This window comes from Andrena cerasifolii, chromosome 6 (genome assembly GCF_050908995.1).
Source record: "Andrena cerasifolii isolate SP2316 chromosome 6, iyAndCera1_principal, whole genome shotgun sequence".
In the NCBI taxonomy this organism is placed as follows: Eukaryota; Metazoa; Arthropoda; class Insecta; order Hymenoptera; family Andrenidae; genus Andrena; species Andrena cerasifolii.
Window position 1 is genome coordinate 13,051,030 of NC_135123.1, and position 16,652 is coordinate 13,067,681.

The following is a 16,652-nucleotide window of genomic DNA, read 5'->3' on the forward strand; positions in this document are numbered from 1 at the left end:
AAGGTTGGAGCAAATTAAAAGGACGAAAGTTTCAAAATTATTTGTTCATTTGCTACTTTTATCTACACAAGACTAAAATATCGAAATGGTAAATTCTACATGGATGTAACGTTGGTCCTGCGGGGCGAAATCGACGAGGAGAGAATTACATATTTCATTTCGCGCGGATGACACGTTCCTTGCAGCCTTGAAAGTCATCGACAGGCGCCAGCGCTATGATCGTGAAATGTCATTTCCGAACCTTCTCCCGTCCTGCATCGTGGTTTGGCGGCTCGTTTCGATTTCGGACGACATTCCTGTTCGACCACGAGTCCTGACTCGTTAGGGGAGAAGCGAGCATTCCAGCCGCTTTCATCGAGACGACTGCTAGCAGGGACGCATCGTCTCGACGCCTTTACATCTGATCAGAAACTGTTTTTTATTATCATAAATACGCGGCTCTATTTTTTTTTTACAAACCTTTCGCAAGTGAGATTATTATAATATAATACGCCACAACTTGTTTAGATTAAATGACTAATTAACTGACATTAACTAATGATATTGATCATATTGTAACAGTTATACATGAAACAATGAATGGTTAATGATTGAGCTTATTATTCACATGTATCATCGAAATTCAAATTATGAATAAAGCATACAGAAATATATCGCATATCTCTACATATTCCGCCCACGTAATATTCGATACTCTCCACCTCATGTTTCTCACACCTCATGCATGCATCCGCTGAGCACACTCCGTAGATTTTCCGGACGTTAAGCAAGCATATAAGATGCCACTCCTTCAACGACACTCTTAGGGCGGTATTCGCAGTCGCTACTTATTCTTAAGCAAATGGTTAAGCACTCGGCACCCTTTACTAGCTACTAGGCTTAAGCATTTGCTTAAGAATAAGTAGCGCCTGAGAATACCGCCCTTACACTACTCGTCATAAACACTGCTCCAAATAGATTATAGTCACCTCATGAAGCCGCACAACATACTTTCCCTTCTCTTGTCCGTACAACAAAGTCACACTGAAAAAAGCTTCTCTTGCAGGTGCAGCAGCGAAAGTCTGCCTTCTTTGCAGGTGCAGTACTTAAAAACGGCATATTTCGAAACCGATTCCACGATTCTGGCACCTGCAAAAGAGGCGGAATTTCGCGCTGCGCCTGCAAAAACAAAAATTTCCTCACCGCACGACCCACAAATTCTGTTTTTCCCACAAAATTCGGAATTCTACATAGCCCACAAGACTTTTTCCCACAGCTTGAGAATTCTGAATAGCCCACAAGGCCTGTAAGATTTCATTTTCCCACAAACCGGCATTTCCCCCCAAATTAAAAAATTCGAAATAACCCACAAGACCCACAAAATTCATTTTTCCTGCAAAATTCGGAATTCTGAATGACCCACAACTTTCTAAGCCATCTTTGTTCCACAAAAAACAAAATTTCGCCCCGCCATGCTGCTATAATCTAGTTGAAGCAGTGTTTATAATGTAGAATTAGTAAAAGAGAGTTGTAGGAGTGGTGTGATGTGGGTGTGGTGTGCGAGAGTTTTGGAGAGCTGTAGGAGTGGCATGAGAGAGATGTAGGAGTAGTGTAAGAAAGGTGTAGGAGTAGTTTGAGAGAGATGTAAGAGTGGTGTACATAGAATTATTGTATTAATGATGCGGGCGTGGTATGAACGTAGTATTGCTACGGTGCAAGAATAGCGAGGAATGTGGTAACCAGAAGATGAAACGCTTTCTGTAAAATCTTGAAATTTGTGTCCTCTTACAATTCCCACAATTGCTGTGGGAAGGAATTAAATTATGTGGAGTAATTTATGAGCAATAAAGTAGTTTTCATACCTTTTAGGATATCTTTATTACATTAACAAAATGTACAGATTCATGACCGCATACACAACCCGATGTACAAGTTTGATTCGTGACTTAATGATAGACTATTCCTGATGAATTCTTGTTCTATGGCAATCTCTTCTCCTCTGGAAAATTACGATCTTCCGCCAGACGCATTAAAGTAAATAAGAACCACCCGTGTAATGGATGTGCTAAACTATACGTTGTACACACCAATTCACCTTAATTTGTCTTTTAATATAAAACGAAATGAGCACGTGCTCCAAGTTGTCGTGTTACGTAACGCTAATTGATAAAAAAAAAACACAATGGAATAAAAAAACACGGTAAACACATATAACGCTAAAGAATATACATAAAGTGATATGCTCCGTTTCTACATTCTGCTGTACACATAAATATTATACAGAAATGGTAAATTAAATAAATGCAGTAGAGGTCGGGGAAATTATCTCAAATTTTCTGTACAAAAGGAAACAGTGTAAATTGGCCTCCATGTGCGAACAATTCTCTATTTACACTAACATCTGCCAAATAGTTTTCCTAGTGCAATGTAGTTTATCACAGTAGCGCTTTATTTAGTCCAACACTGCCTAAATAAAGAGAACCCGAAGTATCTGTTAACGTACGAGAGCCAATGTTCACCGTTCGCGAACAAACGAATTGCAGACAATCGTGTGTATTGCCACCGAAATCGTGCACATGTATTTTGAAATGAATATCACCAAGAGTTGCAATAAACTACTCCCGTTCGCTATGAATAGCGTTTATCATCTAGAGAAGGCATTTGACAAAACCTCGATGTTCGATCTGACCTTACAGAATCCTAGAGAAAGTAGTACCGCTCCTCTTGACGCTGTCGAAAATGTATTCCTTGGGTCAAATTCCGAGGTAACTGCAGAAGATAAACGCGCCACAGATGCTCAGGATAATCAGCATAATAACGAGCCAGAATGGCAGTGTATCTGCAATTAAAACAAACTGATCGTTCAAAAATATTCAGGGACCATTGTCCGTTGAAACAATCATTTAATCTTTAAACAAAGATCTACTTACGCCTAAACGGTATGCTGTGTATGCAAATCTTGTTATCCACAGAGATGCTAACAACCGCAGTTTCGGTGTTACTCGTTATCGCAGGGCCGTCGAGTTTGGTTGGTAGGAACTCCAGGCCAGTCACAAACATACTGTGCGCACCAGGTACGTGTAAAGCTCTCCTCAAACTGAACGCGACATATATGTCGACGCTACCAGAGAACATCGTCCCAACAGCCACAAACTTCCCATCGTCCGACACTGCCAATGCAGACAGAGTTTCCTTATAAGGAACTGCTTTCAGGATACTCCCGGAATCGATGTCCCACATTTGCAGGAAGCTGGGATTCTTCCCAACCACTGAGTTCGAGAGAATAAACAGCTGCACCTTCGATTTATCATCTTCTAACTTTCGAAACCGGCACCGCTTATACATGTACTTCAATCCACTCGGAGGTGTCCACGTTAGTTCCTTCTCCCTGGCACCGCTGTTCACGTTCCACAGGAAAGCTTTACCATCCTTCGCGATGCTTGCGAGCAGCTTACCATCCGAACTAAAGTCTATATCGTCGATTTCTTTTGTATGCGTGTCTAGATCGTGCAGTTTGTGCAACTGTGGGAACTTCCATAGTCTTATGTGACCATCTGTCCCACCAGTGGCCATAAATTTCCCATTTAAACTTACTCTAACGATCCTCTGAAGGGGCTCCACTTCACTGTCGAAAGAAGTTTCCCATTGATAATCGCCGAAGAAGAAACATTGAAAATACAAGTTACAAATGCAGTTTGAAACGATAATCACCTAAAGTCTGTTTGTACGCTATCAGCTGGCTTCACGATCAATTGCAACTTCTTGTTACGAATATTCGAATTGTCGTCCTTGATTTCCTCTATCCGTTCCCGCGGCGCGACACTTTCTTGCCCCTTCTCCGTGGGTTTCCTACGCTTCAAGCCATCCTTAGAACCGTCGCTAGGCCCTTTAATAATCTCTCCGTTCTCCACCGTCACCACTTTATTATTAACGTTGTATAGCTGACAGTGACTCTCCTGACCAGCTGCGATCCATGTGCGCTTGCCATCAGAATAAGTGGTGCAATTCATGACGACGCTGGGGCCTGTTTCGTGTCTGGTCACCTCCTCCGCGACGAACTGTGTCCCGTTGTGGGACAATTCGAATATTTCCTGTAACCCAGAATCATTCCGTTCGAGCGTTTATAAATGTGATTACTGTGTTTGATAGTTATTCCTGAGAAATACTCACAAATCCATTGGCGACTCCTGTCTTCGAGGAGCCTCCGCCACCACCAACAAGGATATGCCTGCTGGTCAGCATCTGCAGTGTGTACAGGGGAAAATTCACCCTGGCCAGAAGGCCACAGTTAGCTCTCCTGGAAGGCATGCTGGCTGAGTAGAATTGTCTGCTCCAAGACTCGTTACTATCGTATAGACGGCTGGTCTATTGATAGCCAAGGACTGCGACTAGCTAGAAAATTCGACTCCCGTCATATTTCCCCTATCACGTCGGAGCAAACTCAACAGTGACACAAGGCTTTCGCGAAACAGACGACAAAACAACAATGAACACGTATTCAGTCCTCCGGTCTGTTTCGCAAACCCGGCCACGAGATGACTCCAATGGCGTTTTCCGGGTGGAACGCCCTTGTGGCAAACCTCAATTTATGCAACAGTACGCTACGATTTATTAACAACAACTATTAGCAATGAAATTGTCTGTTTGTAATAATATTTAAAGACTTAAAAGCGCTTTAAATATTTAGTAGAGAAGTAACAATTTCAATTAGTATTTAAACTTAAAGCTGCCGGGGTAAAACAGAGTGCACACGCCACGGAAATTTGATACACCGCCATCTATCAGAAGTGAGCATAAGGTGTCCTCTGCGTTTACACAGACGAGGTATAGAATAGACCCATCACCTTATGGGACTTCGTGTCGCCACCCAATCTGTGTTACCGACCCATAATTTGAGGACTGAATTTAGCGATCTCTGTTCATGAACAGCGTCCAACTCAGCAACTACTCTGAAATGGTTGAAATGCTGAAAGGTGTTGCGTACTTGCATACGTGTGACTTGTTTAGAGAGAGAGTTTGACATAAGAGGGTAGGCTTTTGTTACGGTATGCTTTGGCTCGGTTGGTCAACGACTCACGCGGATTTCTCTCCGAAAATCCATTTCGTGGATCAAGACACCATGGCGTTCAGAAATGGCATTTCTTCAAAGCCCGTGCAAGCTATAAATTGCAAGATGACATTGTTTATTAGCACTTTGCGTACCCTTGCGAACCCTTTCACGTATCGTGCGCCGAAAAAAGTATTAAAAATTCACGCTGTTACTGATATTCCCACAAGTTTCTAATGCACTGTTTAATCATTCCAGTGAAGTAATAATAATTGGATTCCGTTTGCCGCCAACACTGAAATTTACAGTAAAATCTAATTTTAAAAGTCTCGCAGAAAGTTGCATGATGCATGAGTGTCTTAAAAGTTTGTCTAGCCCTGAGAAATTCATCGGTTCAGTCAAGTGTGTGCATGGCATAGTGCATATTATCTCGTGATTTCTCAATTCGCGCATCAATTTCATCGATTACTGGACCATGTGGGAGGCCTTTTAATTTAACAGGATTCCACTCAGATATACCCGTTACTTAGAAGACTTTTTCAGAAACTGAAGGATGTTTAAAAACAGAAAATGATTTTGTAATCGTGTGCAACGCGATTGTAGAGTCAGTGCTTGTGCCTGCCAAAAAGTGTTTCATAGAGTACCGTGCCTCTACGTGTTAGTGATGTGAACGCGAATTCCCATAAGGTGATAGGTCTATCGTTTTAGCCTATACTTCGCCGATGTTAGTAACTAAGGGGGAGAAACAAGTATCTCACTCATATTTCTCCAAATATTCCTGCAACTATTCACTTACACTAAGTTCAACTAAAACGTATTTATACATTATAAATAATACTACGTGATATGTATAAGCATTAACATTAATGTATCGAACGATTAAACATTGAGAATAAAAGAGAATTCAGTCGGCGCAGAAAATCATTTGCAAATCCAAGGCCAAATGTTACAAATTGCTTGATATCTCGAGTTCTATCGATTATAGTTAATAATAATTTATACTGGGCGGTTAGTGTAAATGTTGTTAACATTATTTGTCACAGCAATAGCCACTGGAATGGATATTTTAGCCGAAAATCCATTTTTGCCGAAGAATTCGCTGGATTTCGCAATTGTAACTAACCGTCGACCTTGTTTTCATCGGGGGACATCATTCCTCGAAGTCTACATAAGGAGCTCACAGATCTTCATGTACTCAGTCGTCGTCGGTCCTCCGGACTTGAAGGACCTCCGGGTACCCTGGAGCTGCCGAGCCACCTGGAGCCACTGGACTTCCTGGGGACCTGGTTCTTCCTCCCCCTCCCCGCTGGAGCTGCCGAGCCACCTGGATCCACTGGACTTCCTGGGGACCTGGTTCTTTCACCCCCTCCCCCCGGAGCTGCCGAGCCACCTGGACCATTCGGAACTGCTGAACTTGCTGGGGACCTGGTCAGGATTTCAACCCTGGTTCTTCCGCCAGCCTCTCGCCCCTCTGGCCTGGGTTCGTTTATTCGCTTGGTGCTGATGAAATTTTGGGGTTCGGTAAGTCATTTAAAATTTTATTGTTTTGCGAATGTCAAATCTGATTTCTTTATCTGTCCTATTTCCATGCATACTTTCGAGAATTTTGCGCGAGTCGTTCTATTTTGTGTATTTCTTCGATGGGTTTGCATGATTTATTTTATTTCATGCATTTCTTCGATGGGTTTAAATGATTTATTTCATTTTCGTGAATTTCTTCGATGGTTTTCTCTGATTCATTTCATCTCGTCGATGTCTTCGATGGTTTTCCCTGATTCATTTCATGTCTTCGATGGTTTTTCCTGATTTATTTCATCTCGTCGATGTCTTCGATGGTTTTCTCTGATTCATTTCATCTCGTCGATGTCTTCGATGGTTTTCCCTGATTCATATCATCTCGTCGATGTCTTCGATGGTTTTCCCTGATTCATTTCATCTCGTCTATGTCTTCGATGGTTTTTTGTGACTTCTGTCACTCTTTCCTTCAAGTACTTATCTCTGCGGTGGTTTTGCATGCTCGTGCGTGCTCTGCTGTTGGTCGAAATTATCTCGATCGTCTCCAACTCAATAAGCTTTTCCTTAATTTCTTTCCAGGCCGACCACACCGTTACTAACATATAGTAGTTGATTGTTTCAGCTTTTCAGGTTCACCGTTACTCGGGGAATGGAGTTAATAACACGATATATTTACAAAGAAACTAGTGAAAAGTGATAGTGAAAAGTGATCGTGCAAAGTGACAGTGAAAGAAGACATCTAAGGTAGGCTAGGCTAATTTATTATAGTATGAAGTATTTAAGGTCCCATGTAAAATTGCCAAGCAGTCACTAAATCATTAACTTTGTTGTTCGTTTATTGGCTCCTCATCTGTGATGAGGAGGTTACCGCTGCTTCCGTTTGCGGAAGCAAGTGACTGAGCATGGAATCGGTATGGGTGGATCAGTTTCATCCCTTGGTGTTCTTGTCCAAAGGGAAAAGTTTCGGGCGTAGGGGGTGCACCTTTTGGTACACTGCCTGCGTAAGTCACCCGGTTCGATTACCCAATCTCCGTGTTGGACGGCTTGAGTCAGGTCAAGTGTTTGCTCCTGACGAGTCGCATCGGAGCAACAGGAATCGTCTGGGAGGCGCCGAGCGCTTTTCCCTTTCGACTTGGACAGCAGGGTGGTAGGAACTGCGCCGTCCAATACTTGTTTCACGCTTACCCTTCGCCTTTCCTTCTTTCCTGAATTTCTTTTAATCGAGTGATTGCTTGGCAGTTCCCTAGATTCTATATCTAAACCAAAGGGATCGATGGAACTTTGTTTCCATCCATCTCTTTGGTTTAGTAGGCTTCATGTACAGGGAGATCGATGGAACTTTGATTCCATCTATCTCTCTACGGGTCTCCAAGCGCAGCAACCTCCTCGCGGTGAGACCTGGTAATCGGTGAGAACCGAGCCGATGGCTGCGATTGTCAAATATTCTAGTCGTATATAAGAATTTCTTTAACTTGCAATACTATGTAACTTAAAATGTTGTTCGATTGTTCCTACCGAACCCCAGAACACGAATATAGTGTTAAGATGGAAGAATAAGTGCAAGTTGGAATATTTCAGCGAGATACTGGAACTGTTGAGTTTTTCACAATTTTTAAAGTCCTCTCTGCTTCAGCATTTTATTGAAATATACAAAGTTACAATTCCTTTGCGAGGTATTCCACGTTACATCATGAAAGCATGTCTTCCACAAATAATGTTGTTGTTTATATAAATTTGTATGTTAAATAAATTTGTTTTGCGTTAAATAAACCGGAATAGGACAGCAAGGTTAAAAGACGAATGTGATATCGTTTTATTTTCTTCCTCCGTTCTCTTCCGTTGAACGGAATATGTTCATAAGACGATTTTTAAATTGTTACTCTAACAGAAACATTTGTAAATCGCGGGCATTGACTCTCAAAACATAAACTAGTTTTAGTCGTGCTTAATTCTAGTTCCTACCACGCGTAGCGTTACAATCTGTTTTGAGACTTCACCGGTAACGTTGCATGCGACACTAAAATGGCAAGGGGGTCCTAGGACCCCCTAAACCGGCGACACAAAAATACATTGCTTGATAGGTCTATTCTATACCTCGTCTGTGGCAAAATGAAGCTATTTTCAAAATTTCAGCCCAATCGGGTTTGACCGGTTTTCGGAAGTACAGCCTAAATACCTACATAGTTTGTGCCTGTAGTCTCCATACTTATCAACTGAAGGCTCATTGTAGTTTTTCTACTGATCAACAATCGGTCTTTCACTTTGTATTTATTTCTAGATGTCACTAATGAGATTCGGAGTGTCTACAATAAATAAACAAAACTACATTTTAACGTCCCTGATTTTAACAAAACGCGGTACCTGAAACAGACACACGTGTACGATACGTGTACAATTTTATAGCATATGTCACAAGCTTCCAGTATTCCATTAAAGTATGGACAGTATTTGACGTGCAACATTATGTTTAAAATCTTTAAGTTTAGCCTACAGGCGATTTAGAAATGACTTTACTCCTTAGTTCTTGAATTATTCAAATCTGTACAGAATGTTAGATACTACTTAAATAGGATGGCTTCGTATAAGAAGTATTTAATCCAAGCCGCTGCAGCTTTATTTTGCGTATTTCTATTCTGTGAATATCTGTTATATTATCTTGTGCTAATTCAGGTATGTTATATTAATATAGCATGCAGTGATAATTATATGTCACTGCAACCCTTTTTACACCTTTCGTTCCTTAATGCATTAGTGCTCATGGCCTACCTTGGATTCGCGTAAAGCCGATTTAACGATACCTCAACCAAAAACAGAAGAAACTCCTGTACACGCTATGTTTATAGCGGATACCCATTTGCTGGGCTCTACACATGGACATTGGTTTGATAAATTAAAAAGGTTTTCTCATAGTTAAGAGCTTTATAGTTCTCTAATTAAAGTCTATTATCTCTGCTGTGTCTAAAAATTGTATACCTATTTAATGGTAAGTTCTTTCCATTGAAATGAATCTTTTCTTGATTTAGAGAATGGCAGATGTACAGAGCATTTCAAACTACGGTTACACTTCATAAGCCAGACATAATTTTTGTATTAGGTGCGTAACGATATATGTTTCAAGCATTGGAAAATTATTAATAATAGTGATACCTTGTAATTATTGCGTTAGGTGATTTATTCGACGAAGGACAATGGTGTAGTTCTGCAGAGTTCGATCAGTACGTACAAAGATTTCATTCTATATTCTCGGTACCTGAAAACACTCATCTGTACATTGTTGCCGGAAATCATGATATTGGATTCCACTATGGTAGTATAAAATCTTCTCTTACAATTACTCCGTGTCCCTAATAAAAGAATATTTCCCTAGCCATTACTCCGTATTTGAATCAGCGATTTATAAATGGTTTGAAAGCGCAGAGTGTGAAAAGAGTTAGTATAAAAGGAAATCACTTTGTTTTACTGAATAGCATGGCTTTAGAAGGAGACGGATGTTTCTTATGCCATTCTACTGAAATCACGTTAAATAAGATTGCAGGTAAATGGAATTTTTGGCAAGAGAACAAAGGCTCGCTAAAATTTCAATTTGAAAATGACGGAGTATACCTTTTGTTTAGCACATTTAAAATGCGCGAAAGATATGGGAAGTCATTGTGGCAGAGATAATAAAATCTCAAGATACAGCAGACCGATTATTTTGCAAGTTAGTAAACAGCTCCTTTGAATAAGTCAAGCTAATTGTACATGTAACGTGTCGATTACAATTGTAGCATTATCCAATGTATCGCGAGTCCGATGAGATCTGCAATGAGCTCGATCAAGCGCCGGATGAGGTAAAAGATATTAAATTTCGAGAACGATGGGAATGTTTATCAAAGGAGGCATCTGAACAAGTATATGAAATAATTTATACATCGCACAATCATCATTGACGATCGAAATTATAAATATTTGTAACATAATTAACTTACAGCTACTAGACATATTGAACCCAAGACTAATCGTTAATGGCCATACTCATCATGGTTGCAGAAGAATACATAGAGAGAGCATATTTGAATTTACAATACCGTCGTTCAGTTGGCGCAATAAAGATAATCCCTCGCTCTTACTTGTAAGTTTGTCAACTTAAGAGGATTATTCCACTCGATCTCGTAATTCCATTATTAATTTAGTGCTTAAAATAATACTGACATTTCAGGGTGTTTTCACTCCCAATAATTATTCTGTATCAAAATGTTACATGCCCGTGGAATCTACAGAGATAAAGATTTATATCATCAGCGTAGTGTTTATCTTTGTGTACTTGATTATAAAATGTAAGCTACAACAAAATCGACATTACTTATTAAAATTTCACTGAGAACGTATTTCTTTCCACCTGTATCGACGATGATGTGTCAATGACCTTAAATTCATCGAGACGAACGATTATAAAAATAAACAGGCATACGGAAATATGAACATCAGATTATTAGTATAAGTTATATATTATTTACACTATTTATAGTATAAAATATTCGAGTTACTTATTAACAAAGTCAGATTAAATGTGACTTGTTGATACTGTCAAAATTTTGAAGATCTCTAGTATTCTCGCACACTTCAGCTTTCCCTGTACCGTTCTAATGATAAAGAAGTATGTGCATAGAAAAAAAGTACGGGAATATTGAAAACCGTGAATACATTGACAAATTATCGTTGTGGCATGTATAAAAGTTGCTTATGTATTATACATTTTACTCACTGTTGATGGATTAATGTGAATATTGAAAAGCCAACAAAACATGTATTACAACACACGAATTTACTAAACATACCTGTGTAATTCAATATGCAGATATTTATAAACGTGCCAAAAATAATTTACGCATAACTGACAAGTATTCCATACCACAGAATACTAAGGAATGAAGTTTACACTCTCAATCGTACAAATATAAGTAAATACATATGTATTGTATTATTAATCTTACATCATAACGCATTCAACACATGTATGTGTATCAACAATCGTTTGCAAACGCAACGCGCAAAGTGTTGTTGTTTTATTGCAATAAAACAGACGATATATAAACTAATTTTATGAGTTATAGTACTTTGCATTGACTATCACTAATATTACATTTATCAATAATTTGAAACACTTATTTATACGCTTGAAACAGTAATATTAATATAGTCAATGCAATTCTTCGTACGCATATGTATGTATCAATCTATACATGCATACATATACATTCTCAGTATTTATATATTTTTTTCCTACTGAACTATTTGAGTAGTACTCTGTTTCGTTAATTAATTTATTATAAGTACTTGAATGATAATGAAGTATACTTCCAAATGTAATGAAAACAGACGGAAGTAGAAATCACGTGTTAATTAAGCATTGAACAATTAAATTATAGAATATTTCGGATAGAATAGTTCGGAACGACATTCCGCAGATGTACTACTCGTTTGTAACCAAAGCTAGATCAACGTATAGAAACTGTAAGCAAACTATTGTACTGTTTTGGTTTTATACATTTAATTTAAAATTAATTAAATATCCTTTGTAAATCTGAAAATTTGCCGTCCCCCATCATCACTGACTCCCGCCAATGATAATTTATGACTAGTCTATTTTTACCGCGGCGTATATTTTTCGAATAAACGCGTATGCCGCGAAGAAGCCTATTGTACCTGTTAATAACCAGAACGTTAGAACCATTAACGCTGTGTAACCGAAATACAAGAGCGTTGGAACCAGCTCTGTTATCACCAGCTTCGTCATGAAGTAGAAGACCGAGTAGGCTAAAACATATACAGCTGATCCTCCGCTGACGATAAAGCTTCTCCACCACCATCTATAGTCCTGGCGACGCGTAAAGAACGAAACGAACACGTTAATATTGCAGAAATAATTCGCGTGTGCGAGCTCATTTAGTACTCACCTCTCCGCATAACTGGAAATAGACCATAACTATGGATATCTGAGAGCAGGAAATGACGAGGATACAGAAAACGAGAAAGAGAAATCCGAAGAGGTAGTAGAACTGATTTTCCCATAATGCGGTCAAAATGAAAAATAATTCTATGAATACTGCGCCGAAAGGGAGAATTCCAGCCATCAGTGTACTGTAAAAATATTAACCATGCATATTTATGTTTTCGCGTCGACAATTACGTCCCTTACTCGCTAAACAAGTTGTACAGATTTCATAAAACTTACCAGAGTATTGGATTCATGTACCACAATTGTTCAGGAACTTGTCTATCGATTTGATTCGTCCTAACAGGATGCGTGAAGGGCTGTTTACGGTATCCAAAGAAATACCCAAGGTAGACAAGAGGAAGCGATATACCAAACCACAGGCACAATAACGCTAACATTGTGGTGAATGGTACTGCACCGGAACTGTGTTTTCCCCATATAAAGAAATTTAAAAAGAAGCAGACACCAAATACTATTCCAGGATAGAGCGTCGCTGTCTGAAATCATGTATAACGATATAATAGAAATTCCATCTCGATCTTTAAACGGTAAATGAATGTCTTTATTTTTCTCACCAATAGTGCTGTTCTCCTCCACTTTCGACCACGCATTGTTTTATAAAGACGCGCAGAGAAATATCCAGCAATTAAACCAGAAAATACGTATAACAATATCGCGGATGTTCCAAGGGCTCCCCTGCTGGCGGGAGAAAGCATACCCAGCATAGCAAAGACTGAAACGCGCACGATTAAATAGAATAAAAGTACGAAGAATGGTATAGATCCTTTGTATAAGAAAACATGATCTTACATATTGTTATCAAAGCCATAAAAAATATCTGAATGCCACTGCCTATTACAGCGGCGAACAATCGAGGATTTGGTGGAGGTCGAAACACGTCCCCGTGGACTAGCTTCCAGCCAGTTTCCTCAATCGTCTCATCCAAGCTCGCTAGACTGTCGCTTTCTCCAGCATTATAACGCGCAATGTCCCTTCTGAGAGTTCTAACCATAATCATTGTTAAAATTCCTGTATAATTTTATTAAAGAATATTATCGGTATAATTTATACTGAGTGAAACTCAAAAGCAAGAGGTACGGTATACTTACCAGAAAGGAAAAGGACTACGATAAGAGAATTGATGATCGAAAACCAATGAATTTCAACGTCGCTCATCCCTAGGTATATGTCCCATCTGCTGGCCCAACTTACGTCAGATTGCCTCCATTCCACGGAATATAGGAACAAAAGCTTGGTTCCTTTAGGATTGACGAATTGAGGATTTGCGTGCGTAGGCAATATACAAGTATTTCCATCGAACTTCAGTTGACTCACATCAACCGATCGAGCTTCTACTTCAAATCCAACCACTCTAAACTCATTTCTGCGAATGGAAAGCATGAATTATAATCCAATATATCGCATACACGTACGGCGACAGGATTAATACTAACTCTCCATATTTGTGATAACTCAATTTTAATTTAAGGTAGTTATTGATGTAAAACTGATCGTTCATTATGCCACCTAAACGGTACCCATGATACACAATTATATTGTTTGTATCCTTATGGATCTTTTTTGTCGCTGCTGGTAGATTATCGATTAACCTGAAGGAAAGAAACGAAGCTCGTTGCAGTTTAAATGTACAAAGCATATTCAAATTTTAGGTAATTATTTATCAATTTCCCATCCTCACCGATTTCAATGATTTTTGGATATATTATCAAGATCAAGATTCTGAACAACTTTTTCCTATACATGTTACCACCGCACGACCTTCGTTTTCGAGATATTTGCGAAAAACTTCTGTTGATTTATTCCGACGAAACGCATTCCACTTTCCAACTTGTCCCGGGTATTAGTATTGGTTGGGGCTAGATTAGTGTAAGGGGGGGGGGGGGGCGTAAAGCATGATAGTGAACTGATGTGAGTTTAGAGATTTGAACCAGAAAGTTGCGGATGTCCGTCAACACCCCGACTCATATCGGTCCGCTATCATGCTTTACGCGCCTGCTCGCGGGCGCGTCCCTTCCCACACTAATCTAGCCTCAACCAATACTAATACCCGGGACAAGTTGGAAAGTGGAAAGCGTTGCGTCGGAATAAGTCAACAGAAGTTTTTCGCGAATATCTCGGAAACAAAGGTCGAGCGGCAATAACTTGCATAGGAAAAAGTTGTTAAGAATCGTGTCCCCGACATCATACCCAAAAATCATTGAAATCGGTGAGGATGAAAAACTTCTAAATAATTACCAAATTTTAAATAATCTTACAAGTGCACGGTATAATCGTGTTGAATGCGCTCTATAACACGCTGCGACTCCTCTTCGTTCCACGTCATACCAGTGTTCGGTACATGACATAGCAGTCTGCAGGTTATATTCTCTGCCATTAACACCTCATATGGCGTATTTACAATTCTGCGTGATTAAAAATCGTATTAATTACTTGATGACGAAACAAAGTGCTTAACGAACCTTACCTATCACCGCGCAGTACTTCTCCTAAATTCTCAGATTTGTAAATAAGAGTCCCATTTTTCGGCCTGCAAAAGGGAATGGAGTAATACTCATAAGGTAGCTGTGTGTGAGTGCTGGTCATTTTAACTGCTTTGACATCAATCTTCTGCCCCCTTTTAAACTCCACAGGAGCAACGCCAGGCACGTAAAAGCCATTCGCTTCGATTAATAAGGATATTATTATTAGCACAGTACTACTTCTTAATCTTCCCTGTTGACAAAAGATGAATAATACATAACAGATGTTCTGCTGTCCAATTAACAGACACCTTTAACAGTGCTCGACATATTAACGCTTTATTTATATTTACATACATGAAAGTTTATAAACAGTGGATTACAAGTACTAGCTATGCACATAATGATTATATAAAATATAAACAGACTCTATTAGTTTAAACCGATTATTGCAGATAGAAATTGCGGCACTGCAAACACCTACGTTTGTCCCAACAACGATAAGCGGTGTCATTACGCTCTGTCAACAAGTAATAAAATTGTACTTCGCGAGTACACCCGTCGCGAACTTAAGAAAATATTAGAACGGGTAAGAAACGCCACGTCAGTTTACTAAGAATTTTGATAGTGTAAAATATCATTTCCAACACTTTTCAAGACTGAATAATATGCAATGATACTTACCATTCTACGATATTATTTTCGTCAAAGGCGCGCCACGCCGTACCTCTTATTTTATTCTCGATTACTACCACTCGCAGAGTTCCCACTCCGTTCACGTCAAAAATGAAATTTACTTCAGCGCGAAATTTGCGCCGCAACACTTACCAGGATGGTAACATAAAAAATAATTCCTTATAAAGATCCCTAGTGTTGCGAATTTGCGATGCTCGCTGGTGTGTTGCGTGATCACGCGAATATAGCTACAGGATTGTATATAATCGATATGTGAATTAGGAGACTCTGGGAGAGCAGAACGATTTTGACTCCTGGATTAGAAAAGTCATAAACTGTTCTCTGTTACAAACGATCATTTAAAACTATCGAGAAATATATTGAAGTTTTCACCAGCATTCAATTTCATTTTATTTCAAACACCCGCGCATTTCGCGAGCAGAGTGCTCAGCGCTCCACGGGCACCAACCCGCGTTAGCAACTGAAATTTCCTTGGAACCGCGCAACACTAGTAACACTCACACATAGATATTATCGCCCGCTTTAACAACGCATACATACCCAATCTATTAATTCAATTTCATGGAACAAGGACAAGATCACAATGCTTTTTCATATTCTAATATTTACACGTATTTTATTTATAAGTGCGTACAGAAACAGAAATAAAGAAATACGATAGCACGTTTTTCACATGCTAAAAATTTCGTCTATCCTCCTTGTATTAATAGGATATCTTGCGCTTTAAATTGTTAATATTTGAAGAGTAATTTGCGCTTCAATTATGCCTTATGATTAATCTAATAACAGACAATAGTCCATCAAACTTTTCTCATGTTATTTGAAACATTAATCGCCAAATAAAAAGTATCCGTTATCGCGTTTATTCTTGAAATTCCCGCAATTTTTTATCTCGGCAAACTGAAAGGAAGTGTGTCTTTTATAAACGTGAAATATCATTTAATCGTCAGATTATTAC

At 39.2% G+C, this 16,652-nt stretch overlaps 3 protein-coding genes across 4 annotated transcripts; 1 reads left to right on the forward strand and 2 right to left on the reverse strand.

Annotated features, from left to right (window-relative positions):
- Positions 1–1,832: 1,832 nt before the first annotated feature.
- LOC143369703 (guanine nucleotide-exchange factor SEC12) lies at positions 1,833–4,484 on the reverse strand. The gene is made up of 4 exons (XM_076813979.1): positions 4,150–4,484; positions 3,691–4,070; positions 2,910–3,604; positions 1,833–2,818 (listed from the first exon to the last, which is right to left on the reverse strand). The coding sequence occupies exons 1-4, from the start codon at positions 4,285–4,287 to the stop codon at positions 2,733–2,735; spliced, it is 1,299 nt and encodes a 432-aa protein (XP_076670094.1). The 5' UTR covers positions 4,288–4,484; the 3' UTR covers positions 1,833–2,732.
- A 4,358-nt stretch (positions 4,485–8,842) lies between these two features.
- Pgap5 (Per1-like protein PGAP5) lies at positions 8,843–10,908 on the forward strand. The gene is made up of 9 exons (XM_076814740.1): positions 8,843–9,211; positions 9,294–9,439; positions 9,565–9,635; positions 9,708–9,848; positions 9,909–10,076; positions 10,156–10,241; positions 10,309–10,431; positions 10,512–10,652; positions 10,740–10,908. Exons 1-9 carry the CDS (start codon positions 9,113–9,115, stop codon positions 10,899–10,901), a joined length of 1,137 nt encoding a protein of 378 aa, XP_076670855.1. The 5' UTR covers positions 8,843–9,112; the 3' UTR covers positions 10,902–10,908.
- On the reverse strand, positions 10,425–15,841 carry Tm9sf4 (transmembrane 9 superfamily protein member 4). Of its 2 annotated transcripts, none has more exons than XM_076814726.1 (10): positions 15,683–15,841; positions 15,004–15,251; positions 14,795–14,941; positions 13,973–14,128; positions 13,628–13,902; positions 13,329–13,547; positions 13,094–13,251; positions 12,756–13,015; positions 12,478–12,661; positions 10,425–12,398 (listed from the first exon to the last, which is right to left on the reverse strand). In XM_076814726.1, the coding sequence occupies exons 1-10, from the start codon at positions 15,683–15,685 to the stop codon at positions 12,159–12,161; spliced, it is 1,890 nt and encodes a 629-aa protein (XP_076670841.1). In that variant the 5' UTR covers positions 15,686–15,841; the 3' UTR covers positions 10,425–12,158. The 2 variants fall into 2 exon arrangements, with proteins under 2 accessions (XP_076670841.1, XP_076670840.1); XM_076814725.1 differs by lacking the exon at positions 15,683–15,841 and adding an exon at positions 15,356–15,525.
- Between the last annotated feature and the right edge of the window lie 811 nt (positions 15,842–16,652).

What these genes read in the sequence shown, in the direction of transcription:
- Tm9sf4 (XM_076814725.1), bottom strand. Translation starts at nt 15,400, where the DNA reads ATGTGCATAGCTAGTACTTGTAATCCACTGTTTATAAACTTTCAT. An exon ending in CACGATTATACCGTGCACTT is followed by an intron (nt 14,129 to 14,794) that starts GTAAGATTATTT and finishes TCTTTCCTTCAG; the next exon opens with GTTAATCGATAATCTACCAG. An exon ending in TATGGCTTTGATAACAATAT is followed by an intron (nt 13,252 to 13,328) that starts GTAAGATCATGT and finishes TGCGCGTTTCAG; the next exon opens with TCTTTGCTATGCTGGGTATG.
- Pgap5 (XM_076814740.1), top strand. Translation starts at nt 9,113, where the DNA reads ATGGCTTCGTATAAGAAGTATTTAATCCAAGCCGCTGCAGCTTTATTT. An exon ending in GCAGACCGATTATTTTGCAA is followed by an intron (nt 10,242 to 10,308) that starts GTTAGTAAACAG and finishes TTACAATTGTAG; the next exon opens with CATTATCCAATGTATCGCGA. An exon ending in CAAAGGAGGCATCTGAACAA is followed by an intron (nt 10,432 to 10,511) that starts GTATATGAAATA and finishes ATTAACTTACAG; the next exon opens with CTACTAGACATATTGAACCC.
- LOC143369703 (XM_076813979.1), bottom strand. Translation starts at nt 4,287, where the DNA reads ATGCCTTCCAGGAGAGCTAACTGTGGCCTTCTGGCCAGGGTGAATTTT. An exon ending in CAGGAGTCGCCAATGGATTT is followed by an intron (nt 4,071 to 4,149) that starts GTGAGTATTTCT and finishes TCTGGGTTACAG; the next exon opens with GAAATATTCGAATTGTCCCA. An exon ending in AGCGTACAAACAGACTTTAG is followed by an intron (nt 3,605 to 3,690) that starts GTGATTATCGTT and finishes TTCTTTCGACAG; the next exon opens with TGAAGTGGAGCCCCTTCAGA.